At 36.1% G+C, this 27,310-nt stretch overlaps 3 protein-coding genes across 4 annotated transcripts; 2 read left to right on the top strand and 1 right to left on the bottom strand.

The window, feature by feature from the left end:
- Positions 1-1,290: 1,290 nt before the first annotated feature.
- Positions 1,291-15,833, top strand: dis3 (DIS3 exosome endoribonuclease and 3'-5' exoribonuclease). The gene is made up of 21 exons (XM_048197117.1): positions 1,291-1,784; positions 3,098-3,255; positions 3,368-3,561; positions 6,223-6,296; positions 6,417-6,584; positions 6,709-6,876; positions 7,059-7,175; positions 9,197-9,334; positions 9,608-9,754; positions 9,854-9,970; positions 10,059-10,160; positions 10,664-10,728; positions 10,848-10,932; positions 11,019-11,146; positions 11,261-11,347; positions 11,713-11,869; positions 13,642-13,856; positions 14,401-14,569; positions 14,680-14,838; positions 14,976-15,098; positions 15,456-15,833. The coding sequence occupies exons 1-21, from the start codon at positions 1,566-1,568 to the stop codon at positions 15,522-15,524; spliced, it is 2,859 nt and encodes a 952-aa protein (XP_048053074.1). The 5' UTR covers positions 1,291-1,565; the 3' UTR covers positions 15,525-15,833.
- A 691-nt stretch (positions 15,834-16,524) lies between these two features.
- bora (bora aurora kinase A activator) lies at positions 16,525-22,517 on the bottom strand. Of its 2 annotated transcripts, none has more exons than XM_048197118.1 (12): positions 22,367-22,517; positions 21,962-22,128; positions 21,767-21,873; positions 21,604-21,649; positions 21,430-21,511; positions 21,277-21,330; positions 21,125-21,181; positions 20,170-20,399; positions 19,874-20,027; positions 17,784-18,397; positions 17,325-17,465; positions 16,525-16,999 (listed from the first exon to the last, which is right to left on the bottom strand). In XM_048197118.1, the coding sequence occupies exons 2-12, from the start codon at positions 22,112-22,114 to the stop codon at positions 16,979-16,981; spliced, it is 1,659 nt and encodes a 552-aa protein (XP_048053075.1). In that variant the 5' UTR covers positions 22,115-22,128; positions 22,367-22,517; the 3' UTR covers positions 16,525-16,978. The 2 variants fall into 2 exon arrangements, with proteins under 2 accessions (XP_048053075.1, XP_048053076.1); XM_048197119.1 differs by having other exon boundaries at positions 21,962-22,143; positions 22,367-22,506.
- Positions 22,518-22,539: 22 nt separating this feature from the next.
- On the top strand, positions 22,540-25,047 carry mzt1 (mitotic spindle organizing protein 1). Its single transcript, XM_048197120.1, has 3 exons — positions 22,540-22,800; positions 22,904-23,049; positions 24,753-25,047. Exons 1-3 carry the CDS (start codon positions 22,749-22,751, stop codon positions 24,780-24,782), a joined length of 228 nt encoding a protein of 75 aa, XP_048053077.1. The 5' UTR covers positions 22,540-22,748; the 3' UTR covers positions 24,783-25,047.
- The last annotated feature ends 2,263 nt before the right edge of the window (positions 25,048-27,310 follow it).

Raw genomic sequence — 27,310 nt, 5'->3', positions numbered from 1 at the left:
GGACACACGCAGCACCAACCGAAACATTGACACATTTTCTCTCATGGGTGACTGCAAAATGTCTAATGAAGCACAACATCATCTAAACCTTCAGTCAAGGATCAGTTTAGTGATTGTTTGGTTGGTATTTTTGGTTCATCTCAATGAATCATTCAGGAATTTATTCTGCCCTCTACTGATCTAGGGCTCTGACTCATGTGTGTATCTGAATATAATTATATGAATGCTGATGATGTGAACACAGTACAACTTTAAAGCTAAGCTCTTTAAACTTGAACACGACCAACCACTTTTAAGCTCTGAAAACAAATATCTTACATTAAAATGTTTATATCTCCAATACTGTATTACACAGTTTATGAAAATAATCATATTTATTTACACTTCCGAATGGGAATATAACATCTTCATAAATAAAAACTTTCTCAAATTGTTCAAATTTTATTGAACACAGATGTTGTTATTAATATTATGCAGAATGCATAGAGCTCTAAATGGAACATAAAGAGCAAAAATAGTTTTGATGGATTATGATAATTAGCCATTGAGGTAGCATGGAATAAACCATGTCATGTGGAGAGTGAGATTGAATATTTCCTAATAGCCAAATTATGGCTATGATGAAGAATTATGAACCATACTGGACCAATTTATGGTTTATGGTTGGTAGGCCTATAGTAATTTTCAACCAGGGTAGGTGGGAAAACTTGGGAAAGACTGTGATTTTGCCTTTGTTTGACCTATAAAATGGAAACGATGACTATAAAATAGTCATAATAATAAATATAATAATAATAATAAATAAAACTAAAAACAAATTAGGCCTAATGTTTTTTTAATAAACAGATTTCATTTGCTCAAGGACTAAATGTTGTTTCAAATTAGCCTATAGAGTTGTGGCATCACAAAACGCTTTCAGCAAAGCTCCATTGCAAATTTACTCAAATTAAATTTGCCTTTTGCATCATTCACCCTGCATCAGCTGTGCTGGTTGAACCTGAGAGAGTCAAATCTGTGTGCATTTAGGAAGCAAAACAGGAGCTGCGAGCAAAGGGACAGAATAACAGATTTTATTAAGGAAATGTGTTTATTACAAAAGAAGAAAAACACATTGGGACAAGTCAAATAATGCTTAAATGACATTTTAGCTATGCCGCACTTTCCACACACATTGACCTGCATAGTCTGGATAATAAGGGTTCTATCTCCCTCTAGTGGTGAGATAAGGTAAATACAGACAAGACATCTCTAACTCCACCCCATTGTAAACATCAAAATGGCCAACCAGAACATTTTGGAGTGTTTGGAACGGGAAGGGAACCGTTACAAAGCACACTCTGGCTGCCTTCCGGTAGTATAACAGTTATAGCAAATACACTGTGTGTAATTTTATAGTTGTGTTTTAAGTGCAGTGCTTTTCAAAAATAAGATAAAGAACTTTTTGCCTCGCTGAATCACTCCGGAATAATCTTTAGTTGGCGTACGGGTACACACGTGGGTTATCTGTGTGGTGTGTTTTGGTGGAACAGCTCCTCAAAATCACTGTCGATACAGTCGTTTGGACCATGTTAAAATCCAAAACATTTGTGAAGAAGACCCGCTCTGGAGGAGTGTTGAAAATAGTACGCGAACATTACCTCCGAGATGACATCTGGTGCGGAAGTGAAGTTTGTAAGGAGTGCAAAGATGAAGCTCCTGTGCTACAAGAGGACGCGTGCATAGAGAGTAACCTGTGCTCGTATCCTCACTATTTAATCCCAGACACCAATGTGGTTTTACATCAGGTATATGGTCATTCATTTTAATCTCATTTCAGTTTAATTAGCTGTTAATAATAACTTGCATATTTGATGGCTTTTGTAAACAGTTAACTGTCATATCAACATGTTTGCATAAGAATCAGATGACTTTTTGTTTAGTCAGTGTGTGCCATAACATGAAACGCCAAACAAACCTATTGCACATTGATAAGACAATGTTTTCTGTCCAGTTTTCGGACTTGGGTAAAGTTGGTTTTATATTCGCACATTCGGACTTCTGATAAATTCAGACTTTCCAATAAATGTGCAATAAATTAATGTTTCCGAATTTTAAGCAGCGACATGATATTGACAACCAACGACTGTCAACTTACAACATTTTTCACAGTCGATCAAAATAGGCAAGTATTGTTTTAATGGCATATTTACTTGTGAATGTCCAATGTAGTGTGATTAACAAGGCTATTGAATACGGATGTCCGAATGTGCGAATATAAAACCAACTTTTCCCAAGTAGTTTTCGGCAGGTTACTGGTTGCATTCTTAGTATAGGTGACAACAAGTATTTTTTATAAATAATTGTAAGCCTAATAAAGGATATTGCAATTGCAAAGTTCATGTCACTTTGGATTAAAAAAAAAATGTTAGGCAAGCCACCATATGAATAATAATAAAAAAAACCTGCTAGGTATCACCATACTTTACCACTTGATTATTCACAGTATATTCAAACAAATTTTTGTGTTACAAGTTTTTTTAAATGTAGTTTAAATATGCAAATGAAGCTACATCTAATTAAATATGCACTGATTTTCAAACATTTCTATAACAGAATTCTAAATATTTGAATAAAGCTAGGTTCTAAATTCTTGTTTTATTGGGGGATATTTGCTTTTATCTCTCCATAAATCAGAAAAAATGTCAACAACTAGAAAAATTTTATAAGGAATAAAATGTACAAACCAGGTGAATGATGTATGAACAATCCCTAAGAATACAGATGGGAATAAAACTGGAGAGTTTGGTGTATGTAAGTGCTACTGAAGTGGAGATTTCTGGCTCACTGCATAAGAAAAAAACTCATTTTGAAAAAACATCCTTTGAAGATATGTATTGTAATTGAAATCAACAGAAGAAAGTATATAAGGTGTAATAAAATAAACGCTTAAAAGTGTATTTTGGATGTTTTTCCACTAGTCTGAAAGAAGATGTGTTTATGAGGGCAAAATCTCAAAATCGACCAATGCATGAAAAGAAAAAAAACAACAAACAATGGTTTTGCCTGGAGTGTCTTGCTTTCAATGAGATGTAACTGATTTGGTATTCAATTCTGTCAGATTGACATCCTTGAGGACAATCTGATCAGGAACGTCATCATTCTTCAGACCGTTTTACAAGAGGTCAGACACAGGAGTGCCACAGTCTACAAAAGAATCAAGGATGCTATTCATGATAAGGAAAAGCACTTCTACACCTTCACTAATGAGCATCACAGGTATCTCATCCTGAGAAGCTTGTCCTAATAGTATCTTCATGACATGTTTTTGATTTGACTTGAGTATATTCTTGAATGCATCTGAGTGCCTCATAATTATCTTTGATTAAAGGGAGACATTCATTGAACGAGAGCAAGGGGAAAGTGCTAACGATCGTAATGATCGAGCCATCCGTGTCGCTGCTAAGTGGTACACAGATCACCTGGATAAAGCGACCGATAATGGCCCAGTGAAAGTGGTTCTGCTGACCAGTGACCGGGCTAATAAAGAAAAGGCAGAGCAGCTTGGTCTGATTGTGTACAGATGTAAGTGACACTTTTTTGTTATTGTTTTTGATGCGATTGTGGCACTGTAAGTTTGAAGTACTGTCTTTATTAGGGCTAGTTTGAATTTAGTTGTTCAACTGAATCTGCCCCCCCCCCTTTTTTTTACACTAACTTTGAAAAGTTGAAAGAAGTGATTTCTTTAATTTAGTGATAGAAGATATATTAAATTGATCTAAAGTGACAGTAAAGTCATATATGTTCTTAGAAAAAAAAAAAATTATCTAAAAAAAAATAAGTTCCTATGAACCGTCTATTTGTCAAAGAATCCCTAAAAAAAAGTATCACTGTTTCCACATAAATGTTGAACAGCTGTTAAAGGTAGGGTAGGCAATTTGAGAGAGGCTAGCAATCGCAAGCTAGCTTTGAAAGCATGAGATCCCACCCTCCCTACAGACTGCACTCTCCAAAGCCACGCCTCGTCTAAAACACCTGAACGCACACAGCCAGAGCAGATTCTGCAAAGCGTCTTGAGAGATGATGTTAAATTACCTCATGTCTCAAAGCACATAACTTTACAGTAATAATGAAAGTAAACAACTTAGAGAGCTTTTACTTGTACCACCTGACTGCTGCAGATGCATTTCGCCGTTGATAGCGTTGCTATAGAAAAGCATAATTCCAAGGACGTGAACAACTTCGATTAGAACTAGGGCTGCACGATATATAGTCACATCACAGGATGTGCGATGTCAAGTATAGGGATCATTAATACGTACGGACCAGACACCACGGTTCAAAACGCACGCGATTTTCTCGTAAATAGTAAAGTTTGACCATCATACAATGAAAGTTTGTCATTTGAATTTGTTTTAGGTCCTGTTAGTAGGAGATTTTAAACCATTTGAGCGCACGAAGACGCGAAAGAGAACTCAATTCTGAGCATGCCGCTGTTTTCTGTGCGCACACACACAGAGCCGTGCAGATTCACGTGAACACCGAATGCCGTTTTCTTTTTCAACTGCCTATTTTGGGGCATCATTAAATATGAGCCGATTTAGGCTGCGGCCCATTTAAATGCTCACGCTCCCCGCCCACAGAGCTCATGCTTGCCTTCAACAGCATAAACAAAGTTCACACAGTTAATATGCATCCAAAATGGATCTTTACAAAGTGTTCATCATGCATGCTGCATGCATACATCGGATTATGTGAGTATTGTATTTATTTGGATGTTTACATTTGATTCTGAATGAATTTGAGGCTATGCTCCGTGGCTAACGGCTAATGCTACACTGTTGGAGAGATTTATAAAGAATGAAGTTGTTTATGAATTATACAGACTGCAAGTGTTTAAAAATGAAAATAGCGACGGCTCTTGTCTCCGTGAATACAATAAGAAACGATGGTAACTTTAACACATTTAACAGTACATTAGCAACATGCTAACAAAACATTTAGAAAGACAATTTACAAATATCAATAAAAATATCATGTTATCATGGATCATGTCAGTTATTATCGCTCCATCTGCCATTTTTCGCTATTGTCCTTGCTTGCTTACCTATAGTCTGATGATTTAGCTGTGCACATCCAGACATCCTGCCCTTGTGTAATGCCTTGAACATGAGCTGGCATATGCAAATATTGGGGGCGTACATATTAATGATCCCGACTGTTATGTAACAGTCGGTGTTATGTTGAGATTCGCCTGTTCGTCGGAGGTCTTTTTAAACAAATGAGATTTATATAAGAAGGAGGAAACAATGGAGTTTGAGACTCACTGTATGTCATTTCCATGTACTGAACTCTTGTTATTTAACTATGCCAAGATAAATTCAATTTTTAATTCTAGGGCACCTTTAATTTCTGTACCTGAATACTGTACCTGGAAAATATAAAGCACTAGGCTTTTTATTTCATTTGTATCTTTGTTCTATTATCTTTATTTATGCTTGTAATTTGTTGGATCCATTATTTTCTATGCTTATATTCACTCACCTTAAATCACCCCAGTCATCGTAGAATAATTCATTCTTTCCAAATAGAGCTATGCAAGTCATCTGGTGAATTATTTTTTCATATCGCAATATATATCGCAGAAAAACAAAATATCGCAATGCCAGTTTTTTCCAATATCGTGCAGCCCTAATTGGAACATCACGGATTGCCATCTCTAAATTATGGTTACGACATGGCGTGAAAGTAGCATAAGCTTGTTTTGGTTCAGGAGGAACTATAAAAGGTGGCTGCTGTTTGTTTGCAGCGCTCTGTGACTGTCTGTCTACAACTCTGCATAGACTTATAGAATGCGCAGATTGCAAAATATTGCCTATCCTTAAGTAACTGTATTAAGCAACTATTTTCAACAATGATAAGAAGAAATCTTACATTGTGAGACTGAAGACTAGAATAATGGCTGCAGAAAATTCAGTTTTGCCATAAAAGGAATAAATGTCATTTTAAAATATAAAATAGTCTGTTTTTACTGTATTTTGATTAAATAAATGCAGCCTTGGAGACTTCCAAAACATTAAAAAAATCTTACCAATGCCAAACTTTTGAATGATAGTGTAATTTACATTCATTTTAAAATTAGCACATTTTAATTGACAGCCTTAATCTTCATATAATATATTGGCATAATTGTTACATTTCAGAATTAAAAATTAATGAAGGTTTTGTTTTTTATTTCTCATGTAGGTGAAGAGTATATCAAGAGCTTGATTGGAAACCCTGAGCTTGTGGACAGGCTTGCATTGACACCTGATGATCAAGTGCGTACAATGTGATGAAGGATGATGAAGAAAGCTTTTAGTTTTTGTATATTTTTTTGCTTATATTTTATTACAATTTGTTGTTTTAAATAATGACTTCTCTTTTATGATTCTCTGTAGAATGAAATCACTGGCAGTAAGTTACTCTTTCCAGAGCACCTGCCCTTATCCAGGATTCAGACTGGCATTAAGAACGGAATGTTTCTTCAGGGCACATTTCATGCCAACAGAGATAATTATCTGGAGGGTACGGTCTTTATACATAGAGAGGGATCTGTTACCAATGAGGTAGGCAGGCTAACATGAAGAGATAAAAACCATTGATTATTTAATTTTATAAAATAAATTATTGTTTTTCTAGTCATTTTTACTGCATTTTTAAGAACGTTTTTTTAACGTTATGTTCTGTCAGGTTCTACTTCAAGGCTTCCAGAACTTAAACCGGGCTGTGCATCAGGATGTAGTGGCTGTTGAACTCTTTCCCAAAGAACGCTGGGTTGCTCCATCATCTGTTGTGCTGCAGGATGATAATCCAGACGATGAAGATGCTGAGGAAGATGAGACTGAGACTGAGAATAAGGTAGGATAGGTCCCAAAACATCAACAGTTGACTGTTGATATAATTACTAGAATGTGTCTAAAGTCACTATGTAGTTAAATCGGGACCCTTTACTTTAAAAATGTATTATGCGTTTCTATATTTTTGTGACCTGAATGATGGCTTTGTAATGTGTGTAGTGACTCTTTGATGTTGTGTTGTAGTTGAAGAGTGTAGCATCAGAATCTAGCGCTCTTAAGCCCACTGGACGAGTGGTGGGCATTATAAAGAGGAACTGGAGGCCTTACTGTGGGATGCTCTCACAGTCACAGATCAAAGAGGTAACAGTGCTCCACCACTACACAATAATATAAACCAATATATATATATTTTTTTTGCCCTCCCTCTAGCCAGTTTACAGTAACTGAGCTCTGCCGATTCAAAAGACCACTTTCAGCTTGCTTTAAAGGTGCCGAAGAACATGTTTTCAAAATATGTAATATAAGTCTAAGGTGTCCCCTGAATGTGTCTGTGAGGTTTCAGCTCAAATTACCCAATAGATTTTTTTTTATAAATTTTTTTTAACTGCCTATTTTGGGGCATCATTATAAATGCGCCGATTAAGGGGGTGCGGCCCCTTTAATTCTCGTGCTCCACGCCCCAAGAGCTCGCGCTTGCCTTAAACAACATAAAAAAAAGTTCACACAGCTAATATAACCCTCAAAATGGATCTTTACAAAGTGTTCGTCATGCAACATGTCTAATTGCGTAAGTATAGTATTTATTTGGATGTTTACATTTGATTCTGAATGAGTTTGATAGTGCTCCGTGGCTAAAGCTAACATTACACACTGTTGGAGAGATTTATAAAGAATGAAGTTGTTTATGAATTATACAGACTGCAAGTGTTTAAAAATGAAAATAGCGACGGCTCTTGTCTCCGTGAATACAGTAAGAAACGATGGTAACTTTAACCACATTTAACAGTACATTAGCAACATGCTAACGAAACATTTAGAAAGACAATTTACAAACACCACTAAAAATATCATGATATCATGGATCATGTCAGTTATTATTGCTCCATCTGCCTTTTTTCACTGTTGTCCTTGCTTGCTTACCTAGTCTGATGATTCAGCTGTGCACAGATCCAGACGTTAATACTGGCTGCCCTTGTGTAATGCTTTGAACATGGGCTGGCATATGCAAATATTGGGGGCGTACATATTAATGATCCCGACTGTTACGTAATAGTCGGTGTTATGTTGAGATTCGCCTGTTCTTCAGAGGTCTTTTAAACAAATGAGATTTATATAAGAAGGAGGAAAGAATGGAGTTTGAGACTCACTGTATGTCTTTTCCATGTACTGAACTCTTGTTATTTAACTATGCCGAGGTAGATTCAATTTTTGAATCTAGGGCACCTTTAAATTATTTTGGCAGTTGATAAGTTGTACTCTCATGGTCTTGACAGTGATTTTTTTTTTTTTTTTTTTGTCCTGCTCGGAGCTGAATGAATGTTTTCCCTGGTAGATGCAAAGCAAAATAGCACAAATAGTGATTGTAAATCCATAGTGTTTTTCTGGGGTTGTCTTACACTACTGTTCAAAAGTTTAGGGTCATTTTTTTTTTTTTTTTTTTAAAGAAAAAAATGCTTTTATTCAGCACAGATGCATTAAATTTATCAACAGTGACAGTAAATACTTCTACATTGTTACAAAACAATTGTATTTGAAATTATTTACTGTCACTTGATCAATTTAATGCATCCCTGCTAAATAAAAGCATCTTTAAAATATATATATATTACTGACCCCAAACTTTTGAACAGAAGTGCCACTGTTAAGCGGTACACCGGTTTTCAATGTGGAAATGTTTCTATTAGAGTGATTTCTTAAGGATCATGTGACATTGAAGACTGGAGTAATGATGCTGAAAACTTTGTCATCACAGGAATAAATTACATTTTGAAATATAAAACAGAAAACAGATATTTTAAATTGTAAAAATATTTCACAATATTACTGTTTTTACTGTGTTTGTTCAAATAAACGGGTAAGCATAAGAGACTTCTTTCTAAAACTTTCAAAAATCTCGAGTGTTCTCGGACTAGTGTACTTTTGAGTGATTAGTGTAGTCTGAACTAATGAAGTATGAAAAGTGGTGGCGGAATAATCTGTTCATTGAATGGTAGTCACTGTAATTTGATGACTGTTACATTACTGCTGCATACACATCAAAACCCAAAAGGAAAAATTACTACTTTTTTTTTTTTTTTATTTAAACAATCTCTTTTTCTTAATCTCTTGATATGTTTGTCTGATGCATTACATTAATGAACTGTTTTGAATTTAAACAACAGGCAACAAGACACCTTTTCACCCCAGCAGACCGACGAATCCCACGTATTCGTATTGAGACCAGACAAGCCGCAACTCTGGTTGGACAGAGGATTATGGTTGCTATAGATGGCTGGCCTAAAAACTCCAGATACCCAAATGTAAGTGTCAGTGATTTACACTTCACTTTATACAAATACCATGCTGATTTGACTTGAGTTTTAGGCAACAGATTTCCCTCAGAGATGCATTTTTGCAGTATTTTGATGCAAGCTTGCATTTTGGATATTGTGTATTAATAGCCACTTTTTCTGCATCTTTAGTCAGACTGTTTTAAATGAATGATTAAACATAGCTTGAGTCCGACAGCCTGAATTCTAAAATTCCACTCATTTCAAGATCATCTTATATTCTTTTTTCTCAATGTCTCTCAGGGTCACTTTGTGAAAAACCTTGGCACTGCGGGAGATAAAGAGACTGAGACTGAGGTGCTTCTTCTAGAACATGATGTTCCTCACCAGCCCTTCTCTCAGGCTGTTCTTAGCTTCCTTCCCAAGATGCCCTGGAGTATTTCTGAGGAGGTAGGGCAGTCATGTATTTTGAAAGGCTTTGCTGTGTCAGAATGTTTCATTCTAAATCTGGAAATGCTCAGGACTTGATATTTATCTGTTTTCCTGCAGGAGTTAAAGGTCAGAGCAGATCTCAGACACCTCTTTGTGTGTAGTGTGGATCCTCCTGGCTGTACAGATATTGATGATGCTCTTCACTGTCGGGAACTGGAGAATGGAAATTTGGAGGTATGTGTAAAATATTTTGAGAGGTAAAGAGAATGTAATAGTGGTGTTCCCTTGGGTTTTTGTATTGAATGGTATGCTTTTGTTTTAGGTTGGTGTTCACATAGCAGATGTCAGCCATTTTATTCGGCCAGGAAATGCACTAGATCAAGAGGCAGCAAGCCGAGGCACTACAGTCTACCTTTGTGGAAAGGTACTTGTTTGTGGAAACAACAGATTATGGATTGGCTAAAACTAGAAATACTCATTTTAAATTAGATTTGTTTAATAAAACTATTGATTTACTTTATAAGATTAATATTATTATTTATAATAATAAATGAATACTTTTATTAAAATAAAAATGATAGTAAAGACTTTTACATTGTTACAAAAAAGATATTTTAAAAAATTGTCATTCTACTCGTCAAAGAATTCTGAAAAAAAAAATATAAAGCAGCACAACTGTTTTAACTTGTAATAATAATAATAAGGTTATTTTAATTTGTAATAATGATCTATATTATTACTATGTATTACTGTATATAAAAATAAATAAATACAGCCTTGGTGAAGCATGAGACTTTTAAAAAAAAATTGTAATAACCCCAAACATTTTAATGTTAGTGTAGGCTTACTCTTGTAGTGTTTTGTGCATATTACTTCTGCATACTATCTTCATTAATTTTTGTGATAAATAGTCATTTCTTTCCACAGAGAATTGACATGGTTCCTGAACTTCTGAGTTCCAACTTGTGCTCTCTGCGGTCCAATGTTGAGAGGTGTGCTTTCTATGAAACTATTATTATTCATGTGATTACTCTTTGTATACACTCTTTATTATTTACATAGTAAATATGCTTTGAAACCTTCACTGTCTAATGAGCACTTGTACCCTCAGGTTAGCATTCTCTTGTATTTGGGAGATGAACAACAATGCTGAAATCATCAAAACTCACTTCACCAAGAGCATCATTAACTCCAAGGTATGCTGCATCTAATTTTCAAAAATGGGTTTAAAACGATGGTCTATGATGGTCTGTAAGGAAGTGTTGTTGTTTTGTCTCGTAAGGCCTCCCTTACATATGCCGAAGCTCAGATGAGGATCGATGACACCACCATGAATGATGACATCACAAAGAGCCTGCGGGGCCTTAATAAACTAGCCAAGATCTTAAAGGGCCGGAGGATTGACAAAGGGTATTTCCTTTTAATTAGATCTGTAATTTTGAAATTCTGCTGTGATTCTGAAGCAGTCTTTAACCCTTTATGGTGAGACAGTTTGTAAGGGTTGCTTATTTTACTATTTTTCAGAGCGCTGACCCTCTCATCTCCTGAAGTGCGTTTCCATATAGACAGTGAGACACATGACCCCATAGATCTGCAGACCAAAGAACTGATGTGAGTTCTATATACTTCTTTCTGCCTGTTTTCTTTTGTTATTTTTGGTTATTTCTTATGGTGAAAAATAATTATTTATTTTTTTCCTCTCTGTGTTTGGATTCTGGAAGTTTACATTTTTTTTGATGGTCCACTTTAGAGATTCTACTTACTATAAGTAACTTTGCAACTACATGTAAACTAACTCTCGTAGTTGCAAAGTTACTTCTAGTCAGTAAAATGTCTGTTGGGGGAACATCAAATTAAGCAGACAGTCTACTAATATTCTAATGAGATGTAGTTGCAAAGTTACTTATAGTTAGTAGAATGTCTAAAGTGGACCATCAGGTAATAAATTGTTACCTGACCATTACATATTTCCCCAGGGAGACTAATTCTATGGTGGAGGAGTTCATGTTGTTGGCAAATATCTCTGTAGCACAGAAGATCTATGATGAGTTCTCAGAATGTGCCCTACTGAGGAAACATCCTGCACCACCACCATCGAACTATGACATCCTCATCAAGGCTGCAAAGTCAAGGGTGAGTGAATGCTCTGTAATTCCTTCTTTATCCAAACTTTATTTCTTCTTTAATCCAAACCAAAAAATTAGACCCAATATACATGTATAAAGCGGCTCTCCGTGTTCATGTTTTTACTCGCATCTGACCTCAACGGACTGAACAGAAGAAATGAACCGAAGATTTCCATGGCGGAGCATAAGTGCACAATTACCATTTATGTAGAAGGGCTGTGGAAATTATACCACTAACTTCACCAAGTGCACAAACACCAGCATTAAACCAAGCCATTGTCAGAAACTTTTGTTTTATTTAGTTAGTGCCTATGAAAATCAATTTTAGCGGGCTAATATTTCCCATATTTGTCAGCTAGAATTGATTTTCAGGGGCACTTTTTACCCTTTAAGCCAGGCACACATTTAATGACTAGCTAAAACATTATAAGACTGTGCTCAACACACAGCGATTGTTTCCTGCGACTGACGCAGATTTAAATACTTAAACATGGAATTTGAACACCGACTGTAATCGCCGACTGAAGGCAGCTGGCTCTGACTGGACACGTTTGAGCGCGATCAGTCATAAGTATCAATTTACATTCATAATCGGCCTTACGATCGTTAAGTGTATCCCCGGCTTTAAACACCTTCTACAAATAATAGTGATTTAATTTTGATCCCAGTTGAATTTTTTTGATTACATTAACCAAAAAGATTCATTAAGATAGTATAAGTATTTTTCTAGAGGTTACATCATGAAGGCTAATTTTCCTAAAACATAGTGCATATTAAACGTCTTCAAACTGCCAGTGATGCATGATGATTACCAAAGACTATAGAATAACACAAGACGTGTCACTCGTATTGTTTTGAATGGGAGAAAGTGTAACGCGCAATATGGCGGAATAAGTCCCGCCTTCTAAATAAGAGCCAATCGCCGACTGGTAAAGTCATCGCGTCACTTCAGCAGCCGTTAGAATCACCGGTTTCTATAGTCTCTTTGGAGGCACGCATTTAGGTCTGCGCATGCGCATTAGCTTGATCCAGCCTGAAAAATAGTTTTTTTTTGTCATGATTCGAGCGTTTAGAAACTAAATTTATGAGCCGGTTGTTGTTAGATTTCATTGGTGATTTCAAATATGAAATTTAATCGTAAGGTTGGCGAACAGTTTTGGAGAATTTGATGTTTCCCCATTCAAAGAGATTGCATGATGCCCAGGATGCCCGAGAGGCGTTTCAAAGATGGCTGCCGAGTGAAATGACTTGTCTTAAAGGGACTTTGTGATTACTTAATATGTGGGTGCTCTGGGGCTTCACCGTCTATGACATGGAAATCTTTTTAGGTTCATTTATTCACTCAGTTGGTCGAGATTAGACACGGGGACAAAAATATGAATGCACTGAATTGCAGAGCTGGTGCAAATATACCCACATCCCTGTAAACAGATACTTTTATTAATTTGTTCTTTTCTCATTGCTGTTGTTTTTGTTGTGCTATTGAGAAGCACATATACATATCTAAACATGGCTCCCAGCATGGGCAGTATCATAATGTTTGCAAAAAGTAGACCACTGCACAGCCATTTCAAACTTACTTTTACCCCTGAGCGAATAACAAAAAACATTTTTGCCCTATCATGGTCTGTAAACAAGTAGTTGGCGACCAGTGAATATTTTTGTGTATTGTGTAAGTCAGGGCATCATGCTATGACCCATCTAGAGAGATATAATCATCCCAAATTTTAGATATGTGCACTGTTTTGGTCAGTTTGCCATGTTATTTCTTTTCATCAGGACCTCGAAATCCACACAGATTCAGCCAAAGCTCTGGCTGATTCCCTGAACAATGCAACGATTGAGAGATTTCCATACTTCAACACCCTGCTGAGGATTCTGGCCACCCGCTGCATGATGCAGGCTGTGTATTTCTGCTCTGGCATGGACAATGATTTCCACCACTATGGCTTGGCATCACCCATTTACACACACTTCACATCACCCATCAGAAGGTGAGACAAACTAGTCCCTGTAAATTGTTATATATTCAATCCAGAGTTCCTGCGCAGTTTGGAAAAGTATGGAATTTGTAGTATTTTCCAGGTCTGGAAAAGTATGGAAAAAGACTATTTCCAGACTATTTCCAGACTATTTCTCCTATTTCAGTTTCCTGAAATATAAAATTAAGAATTTCTAAAAATAAATCTATTATACAAGCAGATTGATTTCATGGGAAAAGTTTAGTGATCATTTAGTGAAACATGTCTGAATGAATTGAAAGTTCACATTTTCATTTTGCAAAACTGTTTGTCTTTACCATAAGCCAGTCTCCTTTGAACTTCACTAAATGAATGTGTGTGTGTGTGTGTGTGTGTGTGTGTGTGTGTCACTCAAACCAGCAACACGTTACAGTATCTAACAATTAATCGACTATTCGCTGATTATTTCACTGATTAATCAGTATGTTGAATGATTACATTATAGTTCCGCTACAGCGTCCCACTGGTCAAACAGTGTTATTGCAGTTATTTATTTATTTATTTTTTCATTTTGTAGATACTCTGATATCATAGTTCACCGTCTGTTAGCGGTGGCTATTAATGCAGACAGCACATACCCAGATCTGATGGACAAGCATAAGCAGTCGGCCTTATGCAGCAACCTCAACTACAGACACAAAATGGCCCAGTATGCACAGAGAGCCTCAGTGGCGTTTCACACTCAGGTAAACTGCAAGAACTAACATCAACACCAAAAAAGCCTGACTATTTATGGGTTTATGGAATAATTGCGGCAGATTTTTTTAACATTGTGTCTTTCCTCTGGTCTCTTCAGCTATTTTTCAAGAATAGGGGAATCATAAATGAGGAAGGCTTCATTCTGTTTGTAAGGAAAAATGCCATTATCATCCTCATTCCTAAATTTGGTTTGGAGGGCACTGTGTTCTTTGAGAACAAGGACAAACCTAGTCCTCATCTCACCTTTGACACTGAGGTACGCATAAACCTTGACATCAGTCTGTGCAGCCCATAATCAGGCAATATTAGCCTTACAGGTCATATTCATGAGATTTTGCTTGATTCTATATGAATGTTCTGTGGTTAAACCTGTTTTTTTTTTTTCCTCCCTAGGGTCCTACTCTCAAAGTGGAAGAACACATTTTCCACATGTTTGATAAAGTCAAAGTGACAATTAGCCTTGACGCTTCCAACATCCAGCATCAGAGGATCAGAATGGCGCTCATCGAACCAGTGGTACGTTTGTTTGTTTTTTGTTTGTTGAGACATTGCAGTTACATGGCTCTCTGGAATCTGATTGGTCAATCTCAGCTGTGAATTTTTTTTATAATGTCCACTAAACTGTATAATTGACCAGTCTCCTATGCTGGTCTAGTTTCATGGCTTTTGTGTCACTTTCCACTCTCCTCTTAACAAAAAAGAACTCAAATCAATAGTTTCTGTTCTCCCCCTGTGTTTTTGTTGATTATTATAAGCTACATCTCTAGATGGAAGTTAGATCATCAGGCTCAAACAGTTGAAACAATGTAGAAATAAATGTAAATTAACTTTTTAAAGGTCATTAAAATAGTTTTGTATTTTTGTCTTTTCCAGATCCCTGGGGTTAGTGTACCCGTGCCTGAGTCAGAACCAGAGGCCAAAAAGCCCAAGCTTGACCGCTGACACCTGAGGACCAAGAAGCACAGTACTTCCGATTATAAAAGCAAAAATTAAATTAAAAAGCTTTTCAGCTCAGCTACAAGGTAGTTTCAGTGGAACCTTTGAGTGAATTCACAAGTGATATGAAAGGGTTTTAGTAGTTCCTTTTTATTCTGTTTACATCCAGTACTGTTTTTGCCCTTGATGTTTTTTTGTTTTTTTTTTAAATCTGTGATGAATTGTAGATTTATAATTTAGCAATAAGGTTCTGTCATCCAGCTGGATTCATTTTCAGTGAAAACAGATTAAATTTTACATGATTTTTTAAAGAAATTCGTTTTCTGTTTTGTACAGTAAACACAATCACTTGAAGTGGGCTTTTCCATAGAAAAGTCAGAGTGAAACTTCGAACACAAGTGAAATTCATTGATATAAAACTAAATGAAAGTTTTTAAATAATTCAAATGAATACTTTGAGTTCAGGAGATTAACTCTAAGAGCAAATTTAGATAAACATTGTAAATACAACCAGAACTACTGACAATTTGTTCTGAGCATTAGATTTAGAAACAGCTGTATAAAGTAATACTGTAAGTACATGAAAACAAATCTTAAAATGGGCAGAGATGAGTGGAAAGTCTCTAGTTGGTCAGGCATGATGACATCTGAACTCTTCACCCTTTTAAATTCAGTGCAAAAACGCTGAGATTAAATATTTTAGGACATGGCAAAAAGAAAAAAGGATACTTGACTTTTTCAGGCCTGAAAATCAATGACTGGGGAACCCTGGATATCTTGATATGTAGAAAAAGAAACCTGTACATTTCAATTGAAAAACTACAAAAGCACATGCTGATTGGGCTTTAGTTTAGATCAGCTGTGTAAACAATCTTTTTATTTAGATTTTAAAAGAAGAGAAATATGTGTCTTCATAAGATTTTTTCACATTTTTCAGATGAGCAAAAGTGTTAATGTTATTCTTGCCTAAGAGAAGAAATTGCAAAGGGGTCAGGGACACTAGCACTGTTTTTATCAAGACATTTTATTACAACTTAGATATACATGCTGCCATAATATACATGTATACCTTGTGGCATCTCCATTGTTAGTGATTGATTTGATTAATGCATAAATAATTTTAAGATTGTAAAAAATGGCCCTATAAAAACAGCTAGAGGAAATGGTTACATCCCTGCCATCCTCTTAATAAGTAATTGCAAGCTACATTTACATTCCACAATCAATAAAATACAAAAATCTATTTCAAGTCCCAAATACATTTCAATTTAAGAATAAATAATACCGTAGATTAGTCAGTACAAAAACTTTAACAAGGCTCAGACAGTAATACCAACCACAGTATTCAGCATTCTCTATGAGATGAAATAAGTATGCAGCTTGATGTGTAAATGTGTCATACGTTTCCTCCACAGCTTTTGTGATAAGAGTGTGTAAAGTGCCTGTTTTGTCCCTCATGCTCAGTGCGGTGGGATGAACAACTGCAGAACAAAACATATCCTCATTTAAAGTGGTTATGCACAATGCATGTGTTTTGTTAATACAAACTATAATAAAGTGAATAGTGTTTATTTTGAGTGTGCAAAATTAAACAACAAACTGAATGGCTCAAAACAACTGAAAGTATTCAAATGTGACTGTTTTGTGTGTGTGTGTGTGTGTGTGTGTGTGTGTGTGTGTGTGTGTGTGTGTGTGTGTGTGTGTGTGTGTGTGTGTGTGTGTGTGTGTGTGTGTGTGTGTGTGTGTGTGTGTGTGTGTGTGTGTGTGTGTGTGTGTGTGTGTGTGTGTGTGTGTGTGTGTCATTACCTTTGGTTTAGTGTGTCTAGTGAAAGGTACACCCTCCTCAGCAGTGTGTGTGTCCAGCATTTCCTTACTCTGGCTGTCTGAACTGAGGGCGTCCATTAAGCTGTTAGTGCACACTGAGTAAGTGTTATAACCGCTATCCACCTGCACAGAGAACATGAGGGACAGATTAGACCTAAACCTGACATGAGAGATTAAACCTACAAATTAGTTGAAGACCATAGTTCACAATTCCATTAAAAAAAAAAATCTTGCAAAAATAATATAAAGCAATAAATATAAATAACTACAGTTCTTGGAGCAAAAGAGGTTCAGCTGCTGCTGTTACTACCGGCAGGTTTTACAACAGTTTAAATGTCAACTACACCTGCTGGGTTACCGTTTAAACGACTCTTCATCTAGTATTTGGAGGCTACTTGGAAGCAGCTGGTATTCTGGTCATCTGACAGCACGCATACTAACCTGCATGCTAATGTCATACGGTGTGATGCTCCCTTCCGCTAGCAAGGATACGAACATGTGCGTACTCTCTGCGTTGGGCACAGTGCCCGTTCGAGAGCTGGACAGACTAGCTGGTGATGCAGTGTCCTCTTCAGGAACCCAACCACAGGATTCCTCTCTGTTCCTGCTGATGACCTCATCCTCCTCCTCATCATCATCATCGTCGTCACTTTCCCTTCTGTCAGTCTCAATATTTCCTCCTGTATCCTTCACAAACTGATCGTCTTGATCCATTTGCTCTGAAACATCCACAGAGGGCTCTGACTCACTCCCCCCAGATAGGAATCCTTCTCTCTGGGCTTCTCTCCCTGTCGAGCTGGCGTCCAGGTCCATGGTGGGTAAAGGTTCACTGGGATGGATGTTCTCCTTGTCCTGGAGGGTTGGGTGGAGGATAGGGGAAATGTGAGTAGGAGAGGCCCACATACAGACTCTGGGTCTGGACTGAAAGGGCGAGCAGCTGCGAATAGGGGAACAGCCCTCCACCAACGGGCTTTCTCCACATCGGTTCACGTCCATGCCTGAGCTGCCCGTAGGAACACCATTGGGGGACAGAAACGACAGCCTTTTCCTCTCACCTATAAAAGGAAAAAGGTTTTAATGTCATCTCACACTTATTCAAGGTTTCTCAAACAGGGGTTTGCAAGTTGGTGAAAAGTGAATAATTGCATCAGACGTAAAATTAAAACAAATGTGCAATAATCGTGATATAGCAAATCAAAGGCTGTGATTTATTTGCATAACTATTACCTGATGTGCTGCAGGTTTCAGAGTGAAGTGCATCAATGTTCAATGCACACACAAGTAGCTTATGATCTGGTGTTTTCCTTACAGTGTCTTTGTTCACAGTCAATGCAGCAAACTCAATTCTGCATGTGCTGCAAGTTTAACGTGCATTTGGGAACGCAACGGCTAGATTTACTTTATTTATACATTCACATAATTTCCAACATTTTGTGAACAGAAGTTTACAGAATTTCACCAATATTCCTCTAAAATAAAAGACAAACGGTTTGAAAATGTTGAAAGTTACAGAAGAGGATTAGGGCCAAGCAATAATAAAAAAATAAAACCATCTCGAGATTAAAGTTGTTAAATTTCGAGAAAAAAGTCGAGATAAAATGTTGAGAATAAACTCATTAAATTACGAGAAAAAACTTGTTAAATTGAGAAAAAAGTTGAGATAAAATGTTGAGAATAAACTCATTAAATTACGAGAAAAAACTTGTTAAATTGAGAAAAAAGTTGAGATAAAATGTTGAGAATAAAGTCGTTAAATTATGAGAACAAATTCGTAATTTAACGAATTTTTTCTCGTAATTTAACGACTTTCTCATAATTTCCTGAATTTATTCTCAACATTTTATCTCAACTTTTTTTCTCAAAATTTAATGACATTTTTCTCATAATTTAATGAATTTGTTCTCGTAAGTTTATTCTCAACATTTTATCTAGACTTTTCTTGAAATTTAATGAGTTTTTTCTCAACATTTTATTTTGACTTTTATCGAAATTTAACAATTTTTTTCTCGAAATTTAACAACTTTAATCTCGAGATGTTTTTATTTTTTTATTATTGCTTGGCCCTAATCCTCTTCCGTAAAAAGTGAATTGGAGACATGTATGTTAGTATTGTAACTTGTAGTCTTAAATTTTAATTATCAAATATTCATTTTTTTTTATTTTAAAGTACAATTGTAATTAAATACAAATATATTTGTCTTAATAATAATAATAAAATATTATTATTATTATTATTATTAATATTATTATTATCATCATCATCATCATCATCATTTATTATTATTTTATTTTTTTTAATTTGATTGGGTTCCTAAAACACCAGTGTGAAAGTTATGTGGACTGAGGTTTGAACTAAGATCTTTGAATCCACTTTAAAGTCCAAAATAAAACATTAAAAAGATAAAATATTTTGTTTACTTGCATGTCATGTGACCATTAACCAACATCATGACAAGAAAAAGTTTGGGAACCCCTGCATCTATCTATATAGTCATGCATACATCAGTTTAAAACCCTCTCAGATTTCTTACCTGATACAGGCGTCACAGAACGCTGAAGTCTGATGGGCGACAGAATAGGAGATTTGAAAGCAGGCGACGATCTCTCTGAAAACATGGGACTTGTGACACTGCCCAGACTGTAGGCTCGACACTGGCCTTGGATGGGACTGGATGAAAACTGGCCCTGAAGATCATGGGTAAAAACATAATATTAAATTAATAGATATCAGGAATCAGGTTCCCTTGATCCAGATTTTTTTGGTATACAAGAGTTAAATTTAAGTCTAGAAAAATGGCCCTGGGCAAATCTATGATTTGGTACGTACAGACAAGGGCGTTCCAGTTGGAATGCCACACTGAAGTGGAGAGACAATAACAGAAGACATCATCTCTCGACTGCTGGGAGGTATGCTATGGGAATTTCTATCTGGGCTGGAAGGGGTAGAAGACTCAGAGCCGCTGTCATGACCATCCAGAAACAGCTTCCGTCGCAATGAAGAGGAGCTAAGGCTTTCCTGCACCTGTTCAGTTAACTCTTCTGTCTTATAGTAATCACCTGGTAGAATAGAAAGGAAGTTCTGAAGTTAATATCATTAGGAGTCTAAACAGAGGAAAGTATGCTATCATCTGCCACATTTAAAATCACATATAGGCAAGATCTGACAGTCCAGAATTCAAGAAGTGCAATGAAGTTATTTTAAGACAGATTAGCATAGTAAACAGGTATGTTCCTGGCTGGTGGAATGACCTGCCACGCTCTCTCCAAGCAGCTGAATCTTTAGCCATTTTCAAAAAAATGCTAAAGACGCATCTTTTTCGCCAGCACTTGACCCAGTAATAGTAGCACTTACCTTGATTTCTATTTTCCTTCCATCTATTTGTGTATTTAAAAAAATCCTTGCTACGAGCACTTTACTGTAATAACTGTGACTTCACTCAGCACTTATGTACTGTTGTTCTCATGTTGATTTGATTGATTCTACTATTCTCATTTGTAAGTCGCTTTGGATAAAAGCGTCTGCTAAATGACTAAATGTAAATGTAAACAAACAGCCTTTGACCTAATCTTGTAATCATAAAAACGGAAGGCATCTGGCCATGTTTTTTCCCCCACCATTTACTTATTACAGGATTACAGGGTTCGTACAGATAAAGTGAAATGAAATTCCAGGATTTTCAAGGAATACTGTCTTCCTCTTCTTTCCTTTTTCTTGTTTGTCATAGCAAAACTGAAAAATGCTTATATTACTCCAAAACAAGAAAGAAATAAAAAAAGCTTACCCAAAACTTTTTCAAGATTGAAGTCCACTGGTAGAGACAGAACTGTCTGACAGATTGCTGTAAAACAAACAACAAGCAAAAACAGATTATTCTAAATCTACATATATTTCTAAAATTGTCATTTATGATTGTCTTAGAGCTGCTGAACAAACCATTGATTTTCTTTGGTGGCAGAGGCTCCTCTGTTACCAGTGGGGACAAAGGACCTAAAATTAGATCGTTTTGATGAATATCTAAAAGCTACATTGGTTATAATAAACTAGCATGAAAACATTTCTCTTTTGTGTGTCTGTGTCATGACTTACTTTTCTGGTGTGGCAGTTTTATCGATTGTTTAGCTCCTAGTGGTCCCCATGGAGAGGGAACAATGGCACCTTTAGTGAAAAACTGTACAACCAAAAATAATTTGATGAAGCATTTTCTCTTTAGTGAAAAGAAAACATTTTCATGTACAAGTATTGTGTTATTTACAGTTTTACCTGTTCAATAGCATGTTGCCGTTTTGCCTCGATATCAGAATCTGCCCTGAAGTGTTAAAACACAGTTGAGTTGATATTATGAACAAATAATTACAAATACTGGGTCATAACTGTTAAAAAAAAAAAAAAACCTACAGACAAACATACTAACAGCAGTTCATACCTGGCTTGGCTCAGAAACACAGCCTGGCGGCGAATGTCCTCTGGGTCTATTTCCACAGGAAGTAAATTTGCCATTTCATCAATGGACCATTTGAACTTGGCTGGTGTCTGCAACAGAAAATACAAAAACAAAAATGACATTTCTACCCGTTTTCTTTATTAGTACGTTACCTCACACGCAGAGTCGGACGCTCACCGCTGACGAGCTCTTGGAGCTTTTGAACACGGACGGGCTGGGCACCAGAGACTCGTGCAGATGGTGATAGTCGTTTGGGCTCTCAAACGGGTTCAGGATAGCAGGTCTTCCAGGAGTCTCCGGTGTTATATGAATCTCTGCGATATCTCCCATCTTAAAAACGGCGTCTAGAGACAAGCAGGCTAACGTTACGTTTTAATGAGAAGGAAAACGAGTGAAAGATTCTTGAAAATATCAACAAATTGGAAGTAGTAAACATCCTGTTTGGTTATACACAACTACATCTCATTAGTAATGATCAAAAGATTACTGCTCGGATTTTCTAATACCTTTCTTAGTTTGCAATATTAAGAAATAAGAAAAAATCTTTAACCAGGTGATTAATGTTCTTAATTAAATACTTACAAGCGCAACGAAACTCAAACAAGCCCAACCGTGATCTCTGATGGGCTCCAACGTCTGATTTAATTTTCGCTCAAGAGGTGCCAACCAATCACAGTTCAGCAGAACCTGCGAAACATCCAATCAGGTGAAGAGAACCGGCGACATTCCTTCTCGACGTAACTTCCTTTCGAACGTTTACAACTTTATTGACAGGATCACCACAACAACAAGCGGGAGGCGTAAATAAAACTGCTGTCGGTTAGTTTGCTATATTATGTTTATTTGGCGAATGTTTGGAAGACACCAGGGACTATCAGCAATAGATTTGTCAGGGTCATCTGAATGAAAGATAGCGCTTTGTTATTGTCGTGAAGTAATTAAACAGCTTTAGCACGATAGCATCATGGCCAGTCCCGCGAGCGCAAACATGAATGCCGTCCGGGAGACTATGGATGGTGAGATGTTTAGGACGAATAATTGATATTATTTTTATCTGTTGTTGTGAATCATATCTGTTCATCACTTTGCGACTACTATGGCTTCTTCTTACATTTTCAGTTCTCCTGGAGATATCAAGGCTTCTGAACACAGGATTGGACATGGAGTCGTTGTCGATATGTGTCCGTCTCTGTGAACAGGGAATCAATCCCGAAGCCCTGTCATCAGTCATCAAAGAACTCAGAAGAGCCTCTGACTCAATAAAGGTGCTCACACTAACGCAGCTGTAGAGTTGTGGCGACAGTCCGTCTTATTTCTGCTTCTCTGTTTTTACCCACTCCTCCTTTTGTTGGTTTTGAAGACGCAAAATTATGAGTATATTGATATTCGTGCATCAGTAATCTGGGAAATTAGGTGAAGTCTGCTAGACTAGACAACATATTGTTTGATCTATTAAAAGAATGTGTTTTCAATCATTTAGATGCCACGGATCCCCAAATATGATGGACCCATATCCTAAAATTTAAAAGGCAGCTGTATATTTTCATGTATAAATGCGTAGATACTGTGAAAAATTAATATTATAAGTATTTAAAATATTATTTGGAAAATATTTAGCTTGTTACATTACTTTTTTAAGGCACAATAGTACTGTACTGATAAATATATTTCAATTTTTTTTAAATCCAATTTATTTATTATTTATTTCAATACTTTTTTTTTTAATCAAATTTAGTTGTATTAACAATAAAAACAACAGTTGTTGAGGGGGGGAAATAACCTAAACCACGAATAGCTTCAGGTTATATTATACTAATATATAAAATTAAAAACAAAATAAATAAATAAACCTAATTTAATAATTATAAGTCATTCTGCAGCCCTCTTGGAGGTGGTTCCCGGCACCCTGCCCTATGGTGTGACATGCTATGCTCCATTTTTTTTTTTTTTTATTTATTGAGAAGCTACATGGGTAATTGGGTATATTTGCACTTTAAAATAAAATGCTGCACTATTAGAACAAATTAAACTAAGGAAAACAGAAATTAATAGGACTTAAACTTAAATTCACAGTTTACCTTAAAGGTGCAATATGTAATATTTTTGCAGGAATATATCCAAAATCCACTAGGCCAGTATTATATATTTTATTCACTTGAGTACTTACAATATCCCAAATGTTTACAACTTTTTGTAAATCATGAGAAAATTGCAATTTTAACCAATGCTCCGGGATGTGTGAGGAGTCGCCTGTCAATTGCGTCATACCCGCACCCTCAGTTTCCGGTTATATTTTGTAGAAACCATGGAAACACCAAAGACTTTAATAAAGCTTTAATATATTAGATTTTTTTAAAGACAAGGGAACAACTGTTTGGTTACGTTTATGCAATATTATTGTTTTAAAATTAGTCTTTATTTTTAAATCTAATTTTCTTTTTTCTTTTTTTTTGCCATTTATCAACACAAGCCTTTAATATGATATTCTAAAATTGATCTAGTTTACTGCAGTGTGTCTCAAACAAGTGTCTCATAGCAGCCGACGAGCAAACGCACAGAGTAACGTCATAACATCATTTCAACACTCTCAAGTGTATCTAATATGATAAACAGAGCTGTGTTACCTCATACTCATGACCGGAAAAGCGGAAGCGGCGCTGGCGACTGTGGCATAATAAAAGTTCCGCTGCTCGCGGCGTGTGTTGTGCAATCTCTCCAGCGGCCTCATTCAACTCCTACAACACTCGGTCCTACTCTACTTCATACAACAGTAACGTTAATAATCGCATCCATAAACATGATTTCTACCTGAGTCCTATCCCAATTGTTTTCCACCGGCTGTGAGGTGAAGATCACATGTCCCAAGATTTGTTTTGAATAGGCCTCTAGTGGACAGAAAATATTACATGTTGCACCTTTAAATTTGATTATTATCATTAACTGTCCTTTTTGTTTTTATCTTTTTCAGGCTTCTGAAAACAGCACAAGTCAAGGATGATCAGTCTAAAATTCATCTCTGACAAAGCAGTCTCTGTTTGAGAAAATAACTGCATGATATGCTGTATATACCTATATGATTAATGTGTGAAAGCAGTTGGATTTGCCTTGTTTGACCTACTTACATCTGCCTCAGTATGTACAATTGGACTATTTAAGCATTTGCCTTTTCCTTATCTTTTTGTCCATTTAACGTTGTGTATACGAATAACTATAATATATTTTTTTGTTGGGTTTTGCTGTCAGTAAAATGTTTTTTACCCTAACTTTATGAAACGTTCCTCTTTTATTGATATTGTCTGTCTGCATTTGTGTCTTTCAACCACAAGATGGCGACTTCAGTGCATTTATAGTTAAATAACTGACATTACTTGTGCTTTCTATTTTATAGTAGCATTGTAATAGTCTTTAAAGATTTTTCTTTCTTATATAACTCTTCTCAGTAACTCATTCTTATTCTATTCAAAGCAGCAATTCCATTCTCAATAGCAGTTTAGTTAGATCAAGCCTGTTCTCCACCTCACAGACCTGACATAAGTTTTTACTGGGAATGTTTAAGGTCACGTTTGGTAAAACCGGCGTGGCTCTTAGATCAGCCCAAAAGGCAGCTTACCTAGCATGAGCTTCATTAACACCCAGCCGTGCTGAGAGGGAGAGGTGGCTGTGTCCTTGGTTCCTGCAGATAGGAGGCATAATCTTTCACTCCTGCAGTGAGAATTCATTTATGTGTCTGTAATCACCTCCACCTTATGTTTGCTCTTATTGCTAAACATTTACTCCAGTCCAGTCACTTTTCAAGGAGAAGTTCTCAGGAGAATGTGGCCTTGTTTAATGGTTTTGCATGATTCTTATTCCTAACTTTTAGTTGAAAGGGGAAAAGTCTGCAGTTCAACCCTGTTATGTTAGAATCTATTAAATACATGTTGTTTTAACAGTGTTTTGATGGTAGTCCCTCAAACATGTGTTGACTTTGGATGAAATGCCACCTGGTTTGTTAGTTGTAAGCATGGGTCAAGGATGCACCATTGTCAGGCCTCCATTGAATCGACAAAGAATCTTTAACAAAGACAGAAACACAAAAGCATGTGGAGAATGATTGCGACTGCTTGTTGGAATGACAGGTGTTATCAACTAAAGCTGACCAGGCGTGTCTCTTCATAAGGCCAGCTAATGATGCGCAACGATGGGGTAGTATATTCCTCAGTGTGAATTAGTATCATAAAGGTTGCCAATGTGACAGTGACATCACTCATCAGTACCATCGAATCATTTTTGTTAGCTTTGTTTGAGTGACCATCAGTCTCCAAACAATACGCATCTGACTCCAATCCAGTACTTTTAGAGTGGATGAAGTTCATGGTCAGTGTTTTATCAAGACGAGCACTAGTAGTGAGTTTAGAAAGTGAGCTTATACACCGACTTTGGCTAATTGAACTTCTTTTAAAAAGGATGAAACTAAATAACACAATTAAGTATTCTGAGGTTGATGTGTAATTATCATATTCCCGTCCTCTAATTCATGCATTAATTGCTTTAATTAGCAAAGCAATTAAAAAAACAATGCTAAGCTCTGTAATAGCATCCACCTTCAGTAACTGTTTATGTAAATTCCCTTGTGTTTGGTGTAGGTTAATGAAATGTTTGTTATTAAATGGGAATTCTGTGTGTTCAAGTATGTAATTATCAATAGTTTAGCTGTAAATTTAATAATTGTGTTTTAACCTTCTAAGTGATGCATGCAATGCAACAGGGTTCTTTGTTCACAGGTATGTGATAAACAACTGGTATTAATCTAAAGCTGATGGAAATGAGAATACCCTTGTGCAAGGTTAATTGAAAGTTTAAAATGTATAATTGTAGGTTAGAATCCCATTATTTTTTCAACATAATTCCTTTAAAAAGAATAGGGCCTGTGACCTTTTTTGGAATATTTGCGCTCAGACATTTTACTCTTACTCTGCTTGGACCATCTCAGTTTCCTCACCCCCATAATATGACTACTTTAGGCAAGTGTCTACAATAGCACATGCACACTACTGTTCAAAAGTTTGGGTTTGGTAAGATTTTTTAATGATTTTAAAATAAATCTCTTATGTTCTTTAAGGCTGCATTTTTTTTGGATAAAAAATATAGTAAAAACAGTAATACAGTGAAATATTATTACAATTTAAAACAACTGTTTTCTATTTTTAAAAGAAAAAATAGAAATATGTATTTTGTGACGGCAGAGCTGAATTTTGAGCAATTATTACCCAATCTTCTGTGATTCAGAAATCATTCTATACTGAATTGGTGCTCAAGGAGCATTTCTTATTATTATCACAGATGAAAACAGTTGTGTTGTTTAACACTCTGGTGTTGTTTGGTCATTTTAGACCGAAAAAAAAAATGTTTTAAATTTTTTTTAAAAATTGCTACTTCATCGGAATGGTATGAATCTCTGTGACTTTGCGGCAGTCACTATGTAACCAAACAACAAAACACAACAGCAAAAAAAAAAAAAAAAAAAAAAAAAAACAGAAAAAGAAT

Source organism: Megalobrama amblycephala, linkage group LG7, assembly GCF_018812025.1.
Source record: "Megalobrama amblycephala isolate DHTTF-2021 linkage group LG7, ASM1881202v1, whole genome shotgun sequence".
NCBI lineage: Eukaryota > Metazoa > Chordata > Actinopteri > Cypriniformes > Xenocyprididae > Megalobrama > Megalobrama amblycephala.
This window is presented reverse-complemented; position numbering and strand designations above follow the sequence as displayed.